This window comes from Penicillium angulare, assembly GCF_028827245.1.
Source record: "Penicillium angulare strain IBT 27051 chromosome Unknown utg000001l_segment0_segment0, whole genome shotgun sequence".
Taxonomy (NCBI): Eukaryota; Fungi; Ascomycota; class Eurotiomycetes; order Eurotiales; family Aspergillaceae; genus Penicillium; species Penicillium angulare.
In genome coordinates, this window is record NW_026623160.1 from 1,980,396 (window position 1) to 1,995,959 (window position 15,564).

Sequence of the window (15,564 nt, forward strand, 5' to 3'; positions counted from 1 at the left end):
GTGTCTTCCGAATGAATAATCAATGTTAAGAAAGCTATAGTCGACTCTAGATACAAGACGTAGTGCGAGGAAGCAAAAGAAAGATAGCTTCCTCGCGTTCAGGGGAACCCGGATGAGCTATGTGGGTCCGCCTCCTCCACTTATCGTATATATCTCATCTCAGTCTCTGACAGCGGCAGCTAACGGCCCCATGAGCGTCAACTATTGGCTCCTGGGAGATTCGTCAACACTCCAAATAATGCGCCAGAAGTCAGCGACGAAGGGACCGCCGTCCTCTAAAAGCTCTTGGAAACATTGGTTTTCTCCAATCCGCCCAATAACAGAAACGACATAACGCGTCACCAAGTTTCGTAGAGCATCTACCCGACCGCCGTAATTTGGGGGTGTGTTCGAATATACGAATCGAATAAATTCCATAATACTGCCCACCCCTGTATCAAATAGCTTGAAGCTGCTCAGTGTTTGGTAAAGCTTGCAAAGAACGAGTTGACGCAAAGGCTCTATGCCGTATTTGTCGGCTAGCACATATAGTTTTGCCTGCTCGAGAAAGACAGGGTGAAAATCTTCCCAGGAACCAGTAATTTCAGGTGCTGTGAAAGTAGTTTCCAATGGATTACTTTCTGTACCCGGAATGACCAAAGTCCGAGTGAATTTATCCCGCAGCTGTCCAGTCCAAACACTTCGTTCTTTATAAATAATCTCTGGATCATTGCATTCTGTTCCCTCGGGCGGTGGTGCTTCATCTAGAGGTTCCGGCGTTTCAGGCGCAGGTTCAGGCTCGGGTTCTGCTGTAGGCGAGTCCCGGATCACGTTCGAGCGACGACTTTTGCGTTGAACTTTTTTCTTGATTGCTTTTGTGGCTTCCAGAGGAGTCCGACCTTCGATCAGGCGAAATGAAGGGGGGGTGTAGTTTCTGAAATAGGCAAATTCACATAACCGAACAAATGTGTCGACATCGACCTCCGACCAGTCAACGTGTCTTGTTTTAGCCTCAATCATTTCACCGTTCATGAGAGAATTAAGACTTTGGGAAAGCTCTGCTAAAGCAGAAGAATGAACAATTAATTCCTTCTTTTCAGCACCTACTGTGAAAGTGAATAAAGGCGAGACAAGATATCTTCACAGTGTCAGACTCTAATCATGACAAAAACAATAATGCGGCACCCACCTCCCGAAAGAGCTCTCCATCCCGGATTGTCGAAATAAGGTAATAGTGAGCAGTGAGACTGAAATGAACTTGGTTATGGAAAAGCAGGGTAGGTGTTGGAGGATTCGGATGAATGAACTCATGACATTTTGTTCACAGGGAATACCGCATATGCACCAGGGAAGGGAGGACATGTGTCCTAACTTAATTGGTTGTACTACTGATTTGCTCGTGAGAGAATGCGAGTTAATTTCCTAGGAAACAATGAATAACTCGAGCATTATTCTCGCAATATTGTTATCAAGATATCAATCCTGACGGAGGGTACTGTATTCAAGTTTTTCCAGATTGAATCCTTTTGCGTGGGGCTTTGTGATTGGCTCGATGTTATTCCATTCTCCACCCTACCTTTAAGGCACAATACAGACTAGTTGGTGACCTAAAGCGGTTAGCGTTTATCTTTACTCAGAGTCTCCATGGCAGCACTTCCCAAAATTAATTCTCTACATTGTATGTACACCGGAAAGCAAGACTGCGAACCAGGCAGCTACGATTAAACTTCCAATCGTAGCATTGCCACCCAGCTTTTCAATGACCCTTTGAATAAGACAGTAAATGATGGTAGTGCTCGCTGCTCCGGCAATTGTAAAGATCCAGGTAATCTGCTCTATTTAGCATATTTTCGATGTTTTTCCTATGGTAAACCCCACTGTAGAGATGGAAAGATTCAAAAGAGCTCCCCATTGTCGTATCATAGTCATAGACCCACTCTTTCTCCGTTCAAGGATTGTCCACAAAAGGGTAGTGACAATTCCTAGAATGGAGGTGATAATACTTATGAGGTAAGCTGAAATGGCAAAATGTGAAGCTTTTTGATACCCAGCAAGTGCTTCGTTGAAGCGACTTGGTATATGTATGAGCTGCTTGGAGCTCTTAGATTTCGCCTGTAATATGTTCAATATGTCGAAGGAAAACGTGTTGATTGGTTGAGATCACTTAGAATAGCTTTGACTGTCCCTTTTCAGCAAAGTGCAGCCAAATGGTGCAAGCTTGCACTCATTTCTACTTCATCATCATTTTACTTTGGTTGACTTTCAAAACCATTGATATGAGGCAACATATTGGGAATCAAAGAATGTGATTGCGGTCAAGCTTGGCTATCGACCTATGTAATTTCTTATTGTGATGGGCTTGAATGTCATACAATTAAGGGTACATAGTTGCGGGTCAATAAAAGTGTCTGCAATAGCGTTGCACGGCCCCTGTGAAATCAATCATTGATAAGAAGACGTAAACGAAAATATACGCCAGCTGAATACATTTCTGACATATCAGCTTACGTGTTACCCTGAACAGGATTTGTGATTGGAAGAGCTATATTCGACTTCTTTTTTGTTCCCAATGCCCTTCTATAAAATGACACAGATAAACTTTTAGGTACAGAAGAATTCGAAATCGCCTTCCATGATCTACCCGCACAGATTTAGTTCTTGGCCCCTTTGAAAACCTCCGGTTGTCCAATAGGAGCGGCTCAAGATAATGAAGGGCCCCACCACAACGCTCAATGAAGCATAGTTCAGTCCAGTTTTGGCTTAGGCTAAGTGCCTGAGATAGTTTCTCTGTGTAAAAGGTGGAAGGCAATTTCGAATTCTTTTGTAAGGGGTCTGAACAAGAGGAAACATGCACTCGAGCTTCTGTACATCAATAAAATAACACTAAAAATACAAAAATACAGTATAATCGCATAGGAGGAAATCTGAGTTGAGGGGTTTTTTGCAGTCCTGATTTCCCCTCTGTCTATTATAAATTTGTTATTTCACTTCGGGTGGCACGCGGCTTAATTCTTTCGGCGATTATGTACAGAAATTCATGCAGAACGGAAGCTCTGAACTGTCTCAACAAAAACCTCACTTGATTGAAAACATGGAAAGAGCATCACGGAATGATACGCTAGCGCTCACTGATATTGTGCGCGATATTGGCCGCCAGCAGGGGGAAAACGTATATTACCGGACCTGCTACCGTCTCCTCAAATATCTGCAAGACGCAGTGACTCGGGCTGTGGGGGACTTGGAGCACATCACCGCCCCACCTCCCAACTGCCATGTAGGCTTTGTTGGTGCCCAGGAGGTAGCCGATAGCCTCCGAAAACTAGCACAAGGCCTCATATTGCAAGAGCAGGCAGCACTCTCAGCATTGGCTGATCTGTATTCTACTCACGAGTCTCATACATGACAATCATTATCTCCTCCGGGAGAATACAAAATCCAAAATGGCAACGTCATCGACTTGACAAGTACAGGACATGTTCGAAATTGGCTCCCACATTTTACACCGAGAGTATCTCAGACCCTAGGCCCAGGCCAATAACGGAGTTGACTAAACATTACTTGGCGATGATGCGGGGCCCGGGTGCGGGTTTGCCAATATTCATTGGATGATGTGGCTTCACACAGGGTACTAGAACGAAGTCCTTTGTGTAGATCGTGAAAGCCAAATTCGAATAAATCTGTAGTTCGGGCCAAATATTCCGACATTATGCCGGAGGGAACTTAGGGATGAAACTTAGGGTGTGAATAAAAATTGAGAATTTTTGCCACGAAAAGACCAACGAGAGAAATATGACACATGTCCATTTGTTACCTGGCTCTTACTAGAAATGGCTGTGTTATAACAAGACTTTGGCATTTCTATGGATACTGGGTCAAGAAAACATTGCAGAGCCTGCAATTACCGCTCTGTCAAGGCACGAAGGCATAATTATCAAGCCGTGTTACCGCTCTTAACTATCCGTCACGATTGGAGGGTTTCAGTTCCTGTCTGCTGCTACGTTTCCCACCCACCAGCGGCTATCCTTAAATGATAAGGAACATCGACCCGCGAATCATTTTTGATCATCCCAACCAAAAAGCCAAACGTGTAGAAGTCCTGAAAGCGGCAATGTTGTGAGAGCTTTTCGGACGGGCCGATCAGGTTTTCACATTTGGTAATGATCGGATTATTGTTCTAGCTTGAATGAGTGCAAAGAAAAAGATATCAAAGCGCATTTTAGATCTTGATTACTCACATCATTGCAGAGAAAAATGCCCGATGACTCTTGAAAAGCAACTCGTGTACAGGTATGTGGCGCCGCGATACAGCTGGCATTTTTCTCGTCATTCAGATGAGAAATATTTGCATCGGTGGCGTCAACATAGGCGATTCCCGTGGTCCAGTCGCATTGTGTATTAGTCGATGACTGTGGTGTTGACTCGCTCTTAAGCTTTTGCAGACGAGTGGGATACTGCATAAGGACTTACGAGCTCGCGGCTGTTTAGCATGCCCTTTGATGACCCCTCGGGAAATGAGAAAACAGGGGAGTCGATGATCTGTGTGGCTCAGTGCCAAAAGGAGTCAGATAGTGAAGAATTCACCACGCGTTAGACCATTCACCTTTTCATCCTCATATCCATGGAGAGGCTTGGCATTCTGATGATGTGAGTGATGAAATACTGAAAGAGGCCTCAGGCTTCACCGCGAATCATGGCTGATTTCCGATCGAGTTTACCTACCGTGAGAAGTAGTAGAGAAAATGTCAAGGCAAGAACACTTTGAGCATTCATCATAGCCCCAAGTATTGTTTGAGCTGTGCACAGGAGTACAGTGTAGTATATATACATTTAAATACCATGGGGAAGATGTAGCTGTAGAAGAATAAGACATAGCAGCATTGCTAGTGCTTCGTAAATACACTGTGCAATTCAATCAGAGATTCAACAGCTAAGCATAAGAACTGAAAGGTGGGGTGGCAAGTTGACTCAGCCAGAAAGATGCTTTACTTCTGCACAAATCTCATAAATCCCGCGGTGTGGAATTCAAAGACCTGCAAAGCCCTGGGTAATAAAGTAGATGGGTACAAAAGAATAGTTGTCTCCACGGAACTCCGAACAGAAGCTGAGGTAATTCTGAAGCTAGCTGGCACAAAAAGCACTTTCAACCAACGTTCACTATATTTGAGTGAATCTCTACAGTTGAGACACTAGACTTATAAATGGACAGAGGGTTTCTTCTTGAATTTGTGGACAATACTCCGCCGTCATCGTCGTTGGCTTGGACCTGAAGTCTCGCAGAAGATCAAAAAAAATTGAGAATAATCTCAGATCATCTGACATGGTCCGGCCCGTGTTGATCTTCTCAGCGCTAATCGCTTTGGTCCATGGGAAGCTTAACACGAGCGCTCTAGTTTCCAATACTTGTGACTTGCTCAGTCAATGGGCACAGATATCTCCTTTGAATGGCTCTGTAAGCTACGTCCAGAATGAGCAGACCAGCGTCATGTCACTCCTTCCAGACTGTACAAATATTCTCGAAAAGGCAGCTGTGCTTTGTGAGTACGATAAGTGTTTTTGTATGATAGGAAGTCACTAATTTGAATAGGTTTGAGTGACTCAGAAACTTGCAATCAGTTTTCTCTTTCATGGGCCTTTTCTCCATCTTCTAAGCATGTGAACAGCAAAAATGACGAAAGGAAGCTGAGACGAAACGTGGACGTCGAAAACCGTTCTTGCCAGTATGAGGATGCGTCATCTACTGCTCACTCTGCCATCATGGCAATGTCAACCCCAGCACAGACCATTTCAACCTTGGCATCAACTACAGGAAAAGTAACCGCGAGTCTTGAAATACCAACGGGAAATGAAGAAAGGTGTAGCTCCAAAGGACTAGTCCCAACCTCTGCAGCTTATGAGTCACTTGGCTCCACTGCTAAAATTGAAGGCCTTTCCGCCGAAGCTGGTCGTGCATGCATCATCAAGTTGCTTGACTTCAATTCCACTCCGCGTGGGAAATGTTATTGTTCCGACAATACGACTATTGATTACGTCAACGGTGAATGTGAAGTCTACTCGTGATGGGAACTCCCCTGAGAAGACAACAGCTGTACTCAAGACTACGGCTGAGGAGGACAATTTTGTCCATAAAAAGAATAGCATGTAGAGAAAGCTTTGATTACAGTATACAGGGTAGTAATTTCATTTACACTGTCCCCTCGCGACTACAGTATACAGGGCCGCTCGAAATTAGCTTCACCTCTTTTTCTTTTTCGAATCTTAAAAAAAGGCTTGGCATGATCCACCTTCCCCCATATTAGGCTTGGTCCTGCTAGAACCAGCAAATGGAAAGAAAGCCAAGGTCAAAGGGGCACCTTAAGCTAGCCAGAAAAGGCATCGCGTCGACACAAATAAGGTTCACAAATAACAAACGAAATAAGAGAAAGGTGAATCTGATTTCGAGCGGCCCTGTACAGTACGGAATTTCGAATTCTTCTGTACATATAGACATTGAGATTGAGCATTGAGATTGAGTTATTGTGAAATACATTCGTGGAGTTGTGTACCGAGCGGAAGCTAAACCCGAACCGATGGCGGACCCACCTGCGGGAGGACCCGAGACACCACCCACGAACACTCAGGAGACGACCGTTTTTTCAGTCGAGGATTTCCAGCCCAGGGTGAACAATATCCCAACGCGCGTCACAAGAAAGAGAGGAAGACACAATGAAAGCTACGCATCGGAGGAAGCTACCGGCCGGATCACCACCCGGGAAGTATGGAAATTGATCGACGAGCTGAAAGACATCATCCACCATCAAACAGCGACCATCGCAACCACCCAACATGAACTCCAGGAGATCAAGCACAACCAGAATGTCCTCCAGGAACAGAACGAAATGCTCCAAGACGAGTTGAAAGCATTGCGGATGCAAATCAAGACCACCCCGCCGGCCACAACGACCAAGACTTGGGCCACCATCGCGGCTGAAGGGGGCAACGGCACCTCCCTGCTGAACCACCAACAACCGGAGAAAAACCAAGATTGCATTCGAATCAACACCCAGAGAACCCTCACCGACCCGAGAGATAGCACTAACGATGATGAAAATACCTTCGGACGGTATCTCCCCATCGAGACCGCCAACAATCACATCCGCACTGCATTGCAGAGCGACGCCGCGACGCAAGACGCCCAAGTAGCCGGTATCGGCACCACCAAAACCGGGTACATCATTCGATTCAAAGACACGGAGTCTGCCGAGAAGGCCCGCAACAACACCGACTGGTTACAAAAGTTGGGCAACAACACGAAGCTGGTTAAACCGCGATTTGGGATTGTTGTACACCGCACCCCCACCGAGGAATTTGATTTGGAATCAGGCGCCACCCAGGCATCGCAGAAGATCATGGAGGACAACAACCTAATAGACCGCGGTTTCCAAATTGAGGAACTGGCCTGGATGAAAGCGAGAGAGAAAACCTTGGGGAAGTTCGCGTCACTGGGGATCTGGTTCGACTCCCCAGAAGGAGCGGAACATATGCTCCAAAAGGGGTTTCTTGTCAGCGGGCAGCTCATCACCCGCGTGGAAAGACGCGAAATCAAGAAAAAAAGATGCTTCCGATGTCAGCGTTTCGGTCACTTAGCATGGTCATGCAAGGAAACACCGCGATGTGGGCACTGTGCAGGCCAACATGAACGAGAACGTTGCCCACCAGGAGTGAGAGCCCGATGCCTCGACTGTAGCGGCGAACACCCGACTGGTGATCGACAGTGTCAAACACCGGCGACCTTTAACACTACTAGATGCTAGAGAGAAATCTCCGCGTCCTACAGCTGAACATGATGAAATCGGGTCCGAGAATGGAAGCGCTGATCAATGACCCTCAGAGCCAAGATCTCGACATTCTGTTGATCCAGGAGCCATCGATCACTACCTACCGCACACATGTCAACCACAGCGCCTGGAGGCTATACCGACCCACCACGCAGACCGATGCAGTTCGCTTTCGCAGCCTTCTTTATGTTAACCGAACGATCTCTACATCCTCTCACCGTCAGATTCCTTGCGACCACCCAGATGTGGTAGCCGTCAAGATCTGGACAGCCGACTCCCAGATCCTTGTCTTTTCAGTCTATATTCCCCCAGTCCCCCTTTACACGAGTGACGACGCCTCGGCAATACCAGCCCTTACAGCTATACAAAACACTATCACAACGAGCATGCAAAATCAACACCGGGGCACGAGCCTCATTGTCGCCGGCGATCTCAACCGACACCATCCCATGTGGGGTGGCAACCACATCCTACCCAACTTCATCGAAGATGCCAGTGACCTAATAGACTTTTTCCAAACTCACAACCTCCACAGCTGCCTCCCTCGAGGAACTGCAACTTACTGGGCCCTGAACAACCCTGGTCAAAACTCCACCATCGATCAAACCACAACGGATAGACCGGATCTGCTAATCAAATGCCACCTATATCACGAGAACTACGGGTCCGATCATCGCGCGACCTACTCGGAATGGAATCTACGGCCTCCGAGTGCGCAAAGTACCAAAACCAGAAAAGCATACAAGCGTGCGGATTGGGCCAAAATTGGTGCAGCAGTAGTCAGTGAGATGGGCCCTTGGACGGAAATCAAGACCCGACCAGCACTCGACCGAGTGGTGGAGAAGCTCACAGCAACCACGACTCAAGCGGTCAACCAATTCACCCCCGACACGCGCCCAACACCATATTCCAAACGATGGTTCACCCCGGATCTCAAGGTTCAACAAGTCGAAGTAAACCAACTGCGCAGAAGGTGGCAGGCGAGTTGTGCGCGGCTCGGACGAGACCACGCGAACACCACGGCAGCCTTCCAGCTGATGCAACAAAAACGCCGAGCGTGGACCCGAACGATCGAGCAAGCTAAAGCCTCACACTGGAAGCAATTTTTGGACGAAGCTGGGGAAGGCAAGCTCTGGAAAGCCGCCACCTACATGAAACCCAGAGAGTCGTGGGGATGCATACCGGCGCTACGAGTTGGTTCGGAGGAATTGACTCAGAATGAAGACAAAGCAAAGGCTTTCTTAGACACATTCTTCCCCACCATGAACAACCCTGATCCTAGCCAACCAAATTCGCCGAGACCAGAGCTGCCGTGGCACCCGCTAACGGAACTGGAGATTGAGCGATCACTGAAGACAGCGAAAGGAGCCACTACACCAGGAGAGGACGACCTACCAATGCTCGTCTGGAAACGACTGTGGTCATATCTGAAAAGCACTATCACCAGCATTTTCAAAGCCTGCGTAGCGCTCGGATACCACCCGGAACAATGGCGCAACGCGAAGATTATTGTGCTAAGGAAACCAGGTAAACCAGATTATTCAGTACCCGGCGCCTATCGCCCGATATCACTACTGAACACGCTCGGCAAACTTCTGGAAGCGGTGATAGCCAGACGACTGTCCCATCTCGCCGAGCAACACGGCTTACTGCCGAACAGTCAGTTTGGTGGACGACCGGGCAGAACCACCGAGCAAGCCTTGCTGATACTGTCCGGCGCGATTGACAAAGCCTGGTACAAACATAAGGTGGTGACATTAATCGCATTCGATCTTAAAGGAGCGTTCAACGGAGTGAACTGGATCAGTTTAGACACCTCCTTACAGGCGAAGGGGATACCGACGCTAGCAAGAAAATGGATAGCGAGCTTCATGAGTAACCGGTTCGCCAACATTGGATTTGATGATTTCCGAACCGAGACCGGATCGCTGGCGCATGCGGGTCTCGCGCAAGGATCGCCACTCTCCCCCATCTTGTTTGCGTTTTTCAACGCCGACCTGGTCGACCAGCCCGTGGACTCCCACGGAGGCGCATCGGCATTCATTGACGACTACTTCCGGTGGCGAGTGGGTACCTCGACCGAGGAGAACCTAGCCAAGATACAGACCGAGGATGTCCCTCGTATTGAAGAATGGGCGCGACGAACCGGATCCTGCTTCGCAGCGGAGAAGACCGAGCTCATCCACATCACCAGGAAGAGAAGGGTGCAGCTGGAGGGACAGATCGCGTTTGATGGAACCCAAGTCAAACCATCGCCCACAGCAAAACTGCTAGGAGTCGTCTTCGACCAAGGACTCCGGTGGAAGGAACACGTTCAGCAAGCCATCAAGCGTGCCACAAAGACAGCCATTGCCCTCAATGGACTTCGCCACCTACGCCCGGAGCAAATGCGACAGCTGTACCAAGCCTGCGTCACGCCCATCGTAGACTACGCCTCGACAGTCTGGCACGACCCGCTTCGAGACAAAGTCCATCTCCGCCATTTGAATACAGTCCAGAGAAGCGTCCTGATCCGGATCCTGTCAGCGTTCAGGACAGTAGCCACGGTTACACTGGAGGTCGAATCACACTTACTTCCCACACATCTTCGTCTTCGCCACCGAGCACAGCGCACCATTGCGAGGCTACACACGCTACCCCGGGATCATCCCATTTGGAATGCATTATCCCGCGCCCGAAACCGCAGAAACAACGTGGGATCGTACGCACGCTTCCCTCTGGCGGAAGCGATGAAGACCATGGACATAGACCGACTCAGTGAACTGGAAACGATAGACCCGCGGCCATTGCCACCATGGCGAACGGACCCATTTACGGAGATTGTGCTTGAACCTGACCGAGAAAGGGCGAGAGAAATGGCAGAGACAGCAAGAGAGAGCTCCGACCTCGTGGTCTACTCGGACGCATCGGGACGAGATGGCCACCTGGGCGCTGCTGTCGTTGCACTAGACGAGAACGAAGAGGTGATGGAATCTCAACAGGTCCAAGTGGGCCCGATGGAGCGGTGGTCGGTTCACGTCGCAGAGCTCATCGGTATCTTTCACGCGGTCGACATGGTTTTCAGGCTAGCGCATCGAAATCCAAATGCCGAAGATGAAACACCAACAACAGCAACTGTCTTGTGTGACAGCAGATCAGCCATACAAGCCGTCCAGAACGTCAAAAACAAGTCGGGACAAAGGATCGTACACGCAATCAATCAGATGGCCACCGAGGTGGCTACTGCGAACATCAGGCTCCGCCTCCAGTGGATGCCTGGACATTGTGAGAACATAGGGAACGACGCAGCGGATAAACTGGCAAAGGAGGCCGCGCAGCCGGGGAAGTCGCACCCCTTCCGGCCGCTACTCTCCAGGGAGTACGCCTACAATTGCAGCAAGATATTTGCCCAATGGAGTCAAGAGTGGAAGTCAAGCACGAAAGGGGCACATCTACGGAAAATTGACAGCGACCTACCAGCGCAGTACACGAGAAAACTTTACGGCAATTTACCCCGAAGTCGCGCGTATCTGCTGACACAGCTGCGCACGGGCCATAACTGGCTGTCCAGCTACCGAAAGAAGATTGGCTACAATGATGACGACCGGTGCGCATGCGGCGCGCAGGAGACGGTCGCTCATGTATTGATGGACTGCCCAAAGCTACGAGAGCTACGGTCGGAACTGAAAAGAAAAGTTGGGGACGCGTTTGACAACGTGTCGAGTCTGCTGGGAGGCTCCAAAGAAGGTGAGAAAGGTAAACCAGACATCGTCTCAAGGGCGAAGACGGTCCAGGCCGTATTGGACTTCGCCGAGGCGTCGCAGCGGTTTCGCAGTCGTGCGCCATGAGGGCAGCCTAACAACGGAAGCGGCAATGGGCCTCGATAGGCCGTGACGAGGCTCTAAGTTCCAGTCAGGAAGTGGATCATTCTACATGTACATAACCATGATATATAGTTGTCGTATACTGCATATCGTTCGCGAGGGGACAGTGTAAATGAAATTACTACTACTACTACTACCCTGTACAGTACGAAAGAGAAAGTTCTCAATAGATGAAGCCAGCTGTCATTGGGGTAATTAGTATCAATTTGGTAATCAAGAAAAAATTAAAACAGCCATACAAGCTATTCGCGTAGAACTTCTGATGACATATGCTTTATGACCTTGTCAAGGTACAGTATCGTTTTATTCAAAGCAGGTTATTGAAGTGAATAACTTAAGTGGGAAATGAAAGCTGTATGTCGTAAATGATACATGAAAACACTTTGTCAACAGCCACTACGACCATGCGTGTTCATCTAGTTGGGCTTCTATGTAGACTCTCCGGGAGAGAACGTGTACTTGAGTATACTCGAATTTGATTTGTTACGACTATTGGACTATTGGATGCTCACAAATTCAAGCTCTCCGGGTCCCTCTATTATTGATAACATTTTTGATGAATGCTGAATATGCTGTTTCATATCAGGTACATGCGTAGATTACAATTGAGGCCCACGAGAATGAATGCGCCGGTAGTCGTCAGCGTGAGAATATTTCCCCAAATGCATCACGACAAAGTGTATTTCCGAAGAAAGAAAAGCTTACGCGTATAATTTGACCCGCTACTACAGCACAGCACCTGGATGCAAAGATACTACTTCATGCATCATAATCAAACAATAAGTGGCCATCAGAGTGTCATTATGTATGAGAAGCTGTGCCGATTGTCATGTCAGAACCCCTTTGCTCTTTGTCTTGCTACTGTGTCCTATTGCTGCATGCATTGGTAAAGGACCTTCCATATGTCACTGCGGCGGGCTGTAACGGAGGAAACTGGGGGTTCCGGGATCGCCAATTGCTTTGTGATAGATCCACCGTAGTCTGTCGGCGTTTTATGGACAGCTGACTTCGAACGCTGCATTTTACTCAGCGTAGTTCCTTTGTCATTTTATGAGCTCTTACCATATCAGCTTCTGTCGGAGTGGGAGCTTCGGGATGAGAATGATAGGTGTAAATCCGCCCATTAGGCATCTCCATTATCAACCAGCTCCGGATGGAATAAAGACGCCAAAAATCATTATGGCGCCGAAGAAGGTTATTTCTGCGTTTTCGCAACTGCTCTTGCTTCACGCGTTGGGATTTTGAAGACATCTCCACTGTCGTCCAGAAAGGAAAATGTCCCAGTGAAGGCCCCAGGGTATAATATTGACGCCAGCTTATATGTCCATTCAAGGGACTTGCCACGTAGGGATGTATGTTGGGTACTGTAGAATGAGAAGCGATTATTGTTGGAGAGATGTTAATGCGGGCGCGGACCTCTTAACGATGTAGGCCAAATCAACGCCGTCCGTTCAAGGTGTTGAACAGAAATGTCAATGAGACTAGGAAGTTTGAAGAAGTCTGGTATATCAAGGACCAGCCTTATGTATGAAGCAAAGTTTGACTTCCACTTTTACACAGAAGTTGAATGGGGGCCGCTCAACCATTAAGTGTGCCAAACTCTTTCCAGGGATCTTTGTTGAGCCAGAGCTACGTGGGCCTTACTGGAATTTATATCTTTGGCGAAGCTTTTTGAACAAGAAATTCAAAAAGATCTAGCTTTCTTAGAGAACCGCTCTCTAGACGCACAAGTTTGAGAATTATATTCACCTGGGGTTGGCAGGTGGACTCGATCTAGATGAGTTTAAGCATTGAACTCGAAAAACGATAGTACAGCTTATTTGCCAACAGAGATATGATAGTGCCTAGTTTGACTTGATATGGATGACGGATATTATGCAAAAATTTTGCCTAGGAAAATTGCATCAATCTTTGATCTTTGCTATGTACGACTCCTCGTAGACTGCGATACAGGGAGTCTGAACCAGACAGTTATTTCATACAAACGAGTTCAAAGTTTGCTCCTATTGCATAAATGAAAAGAATGTCTAAAGCCGAGACTAGGCCGATATAAGATGTGACAATAACCTGTGGAATAATTTTGTTGTCTAGACTTCCGTCTTCCCACTGGACCACCCATTTTTGCGAGAAGATGCGAGGGGAGGACGAGACAGATTACTAACTCTTAAGAAATTGATAGGAATTGTGAGTAACCCACTTTCAAGCTCTCAATGAACGAATTCCTGTCCTGGAAATGAATACTTTATTATGGAGTTTTGCTCAGAAGGTATGTATTTAGACCACGAAATAAACATTGATACCGTCCTCCTCCCTAAGCCAAGCATCCACACACATCACAATCATATACTTCAAAAGAATTAATCGTAACGGTTTTGCATTGAAACGCGTCCAGTACACTGAAAAGTCCATAATTCAAGAACACTATCACAAGAACAGATGACTAGATACTCACCAAGTCGGATTGCGCTCAGTAATTTGAAATGTCTATTTTGCGTGGTAACGGGGCCGAAAGCGTCCATGCTGCCTCAAATGAGAGTGAACTAGTAGTGTTTGTTACATATAGGCCATGGAACGAAATGCTTCAATTGAAACCACGAACCTCTTCTTTCTACTGGAAACAGCATCTTTCCGTGCGATTCTTCGACTTCCTAATGATTTAGCGTTAGGCATGCCTAGGAAACATTGCCGACTACTGCTGTTGAAATTATTACCTTACGTGGGGTCTGAACCCGAGGGTTAATAGTGAAGCCCATCAGCTGAGAGGAGTTTAGTATTATTCTCCAATGCACGGATTTGGCGAAGCTCACAGTCGTAATGCAGGATATCACCATCAAAACGCAAAGTGATAAAATCATCTTTCACTAACGGAAAGCTATCAATTCAGGAAAAAGTCCGATACAGTAGATAGTGGCAATGCTTGGTCGAAGCGAAGTACTTATAAAGAATAATTGTGTTTCGAAGGTAGCCCTTTTATCTACCGAAGGCAGCAGAACCATAAACTTCCTAAATCACAAACAGCCTGCCGGAACGGTCAAGTCTATATTTTGAAAGTAGATGGCCAAAAATGAAGGTTCAGATGATCTTGGGGCTTATGCATTCATCCAGGCCATAAGGAAAGGGTGGTCCTAGTGGAAAACAATATCAAGCCATCCGAAAACAGTAAGCAGCCTGAAGAAAGTTCAACCGAAACAGTAGGCGACTGAGGCTCTATATATATGTACGGGAGCACCGTCGAACGCCCTTCTGAATAGCAAATTGCATCTCTCGTGTCTTCGTATGTCTCATTCACAGCCAAATATGTCCGCGGAGGTTATGTTCGACGACGAATCTTCTTGCAGTGGAATAACCTTAACTTCCTATGAGTCACCGTTGCAAGTCACCTCACGATCAGAGCTTGACTCGGAATATGTCCCGTCCGAGACGAGCGAGGACCGACGATTCGTTGTTGCCGAAACTGATAATCTCTCATATTACTCCCAAGACGCCTTTGAAGTAGAAGACCTTCTTGATACCCACATGATAGATTGTGTCAATGACAATAAGCGCGAGGTGGGCAGAAACCCCTCTTTCCAGGCCAAACACTAACATATGCTCTAGTATCTCGAGACTGGAGTAAAAGTGCCTATCAAAGCAGTTGCGAAGCGAACTGTGTGTCAGGATGGACAATTACAGATTCAGCATCTGGTCCTTTGGACTTCATGGGAAGTTGTTGAGAATTCTGAGGCCAGGCAGGGATGAAGCGGAAAATCGGGGGAGCATTCGTTCTTGCTACACGCACAGTATCATGTTACTGTACCCCACTGCACTATAGTCCAGAACGAGTTGGAGAAAGGGAGAAAAAATCTTGATTGACACATTTATATCAATAACATTAGAAGACTCTCGTAGCTACACATCCTTTGTCTATG

General features: G+C 47.3%; 5 protein-coding genes across 5 annotated transcripts; 4 read left to right on the forward strand and 1 right to left on the reverse strand.

Annotated features, from left to right (window-relative positions):
- Window positions 1-201: 201 nt before the first annotated feature.
- N7478_000700 (uncharacterized protein) lies at window positions 202-1,011 on the reverse strand (the record flags this gene model as incomplete). The annotated part of the gene is made up of 1 exon (XM_056916915.1): window positions 202-1,011. One exon carries the CDS (start codon window positions 1,009-1,011, stop codon window positions 202-204), a length of 810 nt encoding a protein of 269 aa, XP_056784795.1.
- Window positions 1,012-3,070: 2,059 nt separating this feature from the next.
- On the forward strand, window positions 3,071-3,382 carry N7478_000701 (uncharacterized protein; the record flags this gene model as incomplete). The annotated part of the gene is made up of 1 exon (XM_056916916.1): window positions 3,071-3,382. One exon carries the CDS (start codon window positions 3,071-3,073, stop codon window positions 3,380-3,382), a length of 312 nt encoding a protein of 103 aa, XP_056784796.1.
- A 1,914-nt stretch (window positions 3,383-5,296) lies between these two features.
- N7478_000702 (uncharacterized protein) lies at window positions 5,297-6,036 on the forward strand (the record flags this gene model as incomplete). Its single annotated transcript, XM_056916917.1, has 2 exons — window positions 5,297-5,513; window positions 5,564-6,036. 2 exons carry the CDS (start codon window positions 5,297-5,299, stop codon window positions 6,034-6,036), a joined length of 690 nt encoding a protein of 229 aa, XP_056784797.1.
- Window positions 6,037-6,545: 509 nt separating this feature from the next.
- On the forward strand, window positions 6,546-11,620 carry N7478_000703 (uncharacterized protein; the record flags this gene model as incomplete). The annotated part of the gene is made up of 2 exons (XM_056916918.1): window positions 6,546-7,676; window positions 7,763-11,620. 2 exons carry the CDS (start codon window positions 6,546-6,548, stop codon window positions 11,618-11,620), a joined length of 4,989 nt encoding a protein of 1,662 aa, XP_056784798.1.
- A 3,333-nt stretch (window positions 11,621-14,953) lies between these two features.
- N7478_000704 (uncharacterized protein) lies at window positions 14,954-15,394 on the forward strand (the record flags this gene model as incomplete). Its single annotated transcript, XM_056916919.1, has 2 exons — window positions 14,954-15,205; window positions 15,254-15,394. 2 exons carry the CDS (start codon window positions 14,954-14,956, stop codon window positions 15,392-15,394), a joined length of 393 nt encoding a protein of 130 aa, XP_056784799.1.
- Between the last annotated feature and the right edge of the window lie 170 nt (window positions 15,395-15,564).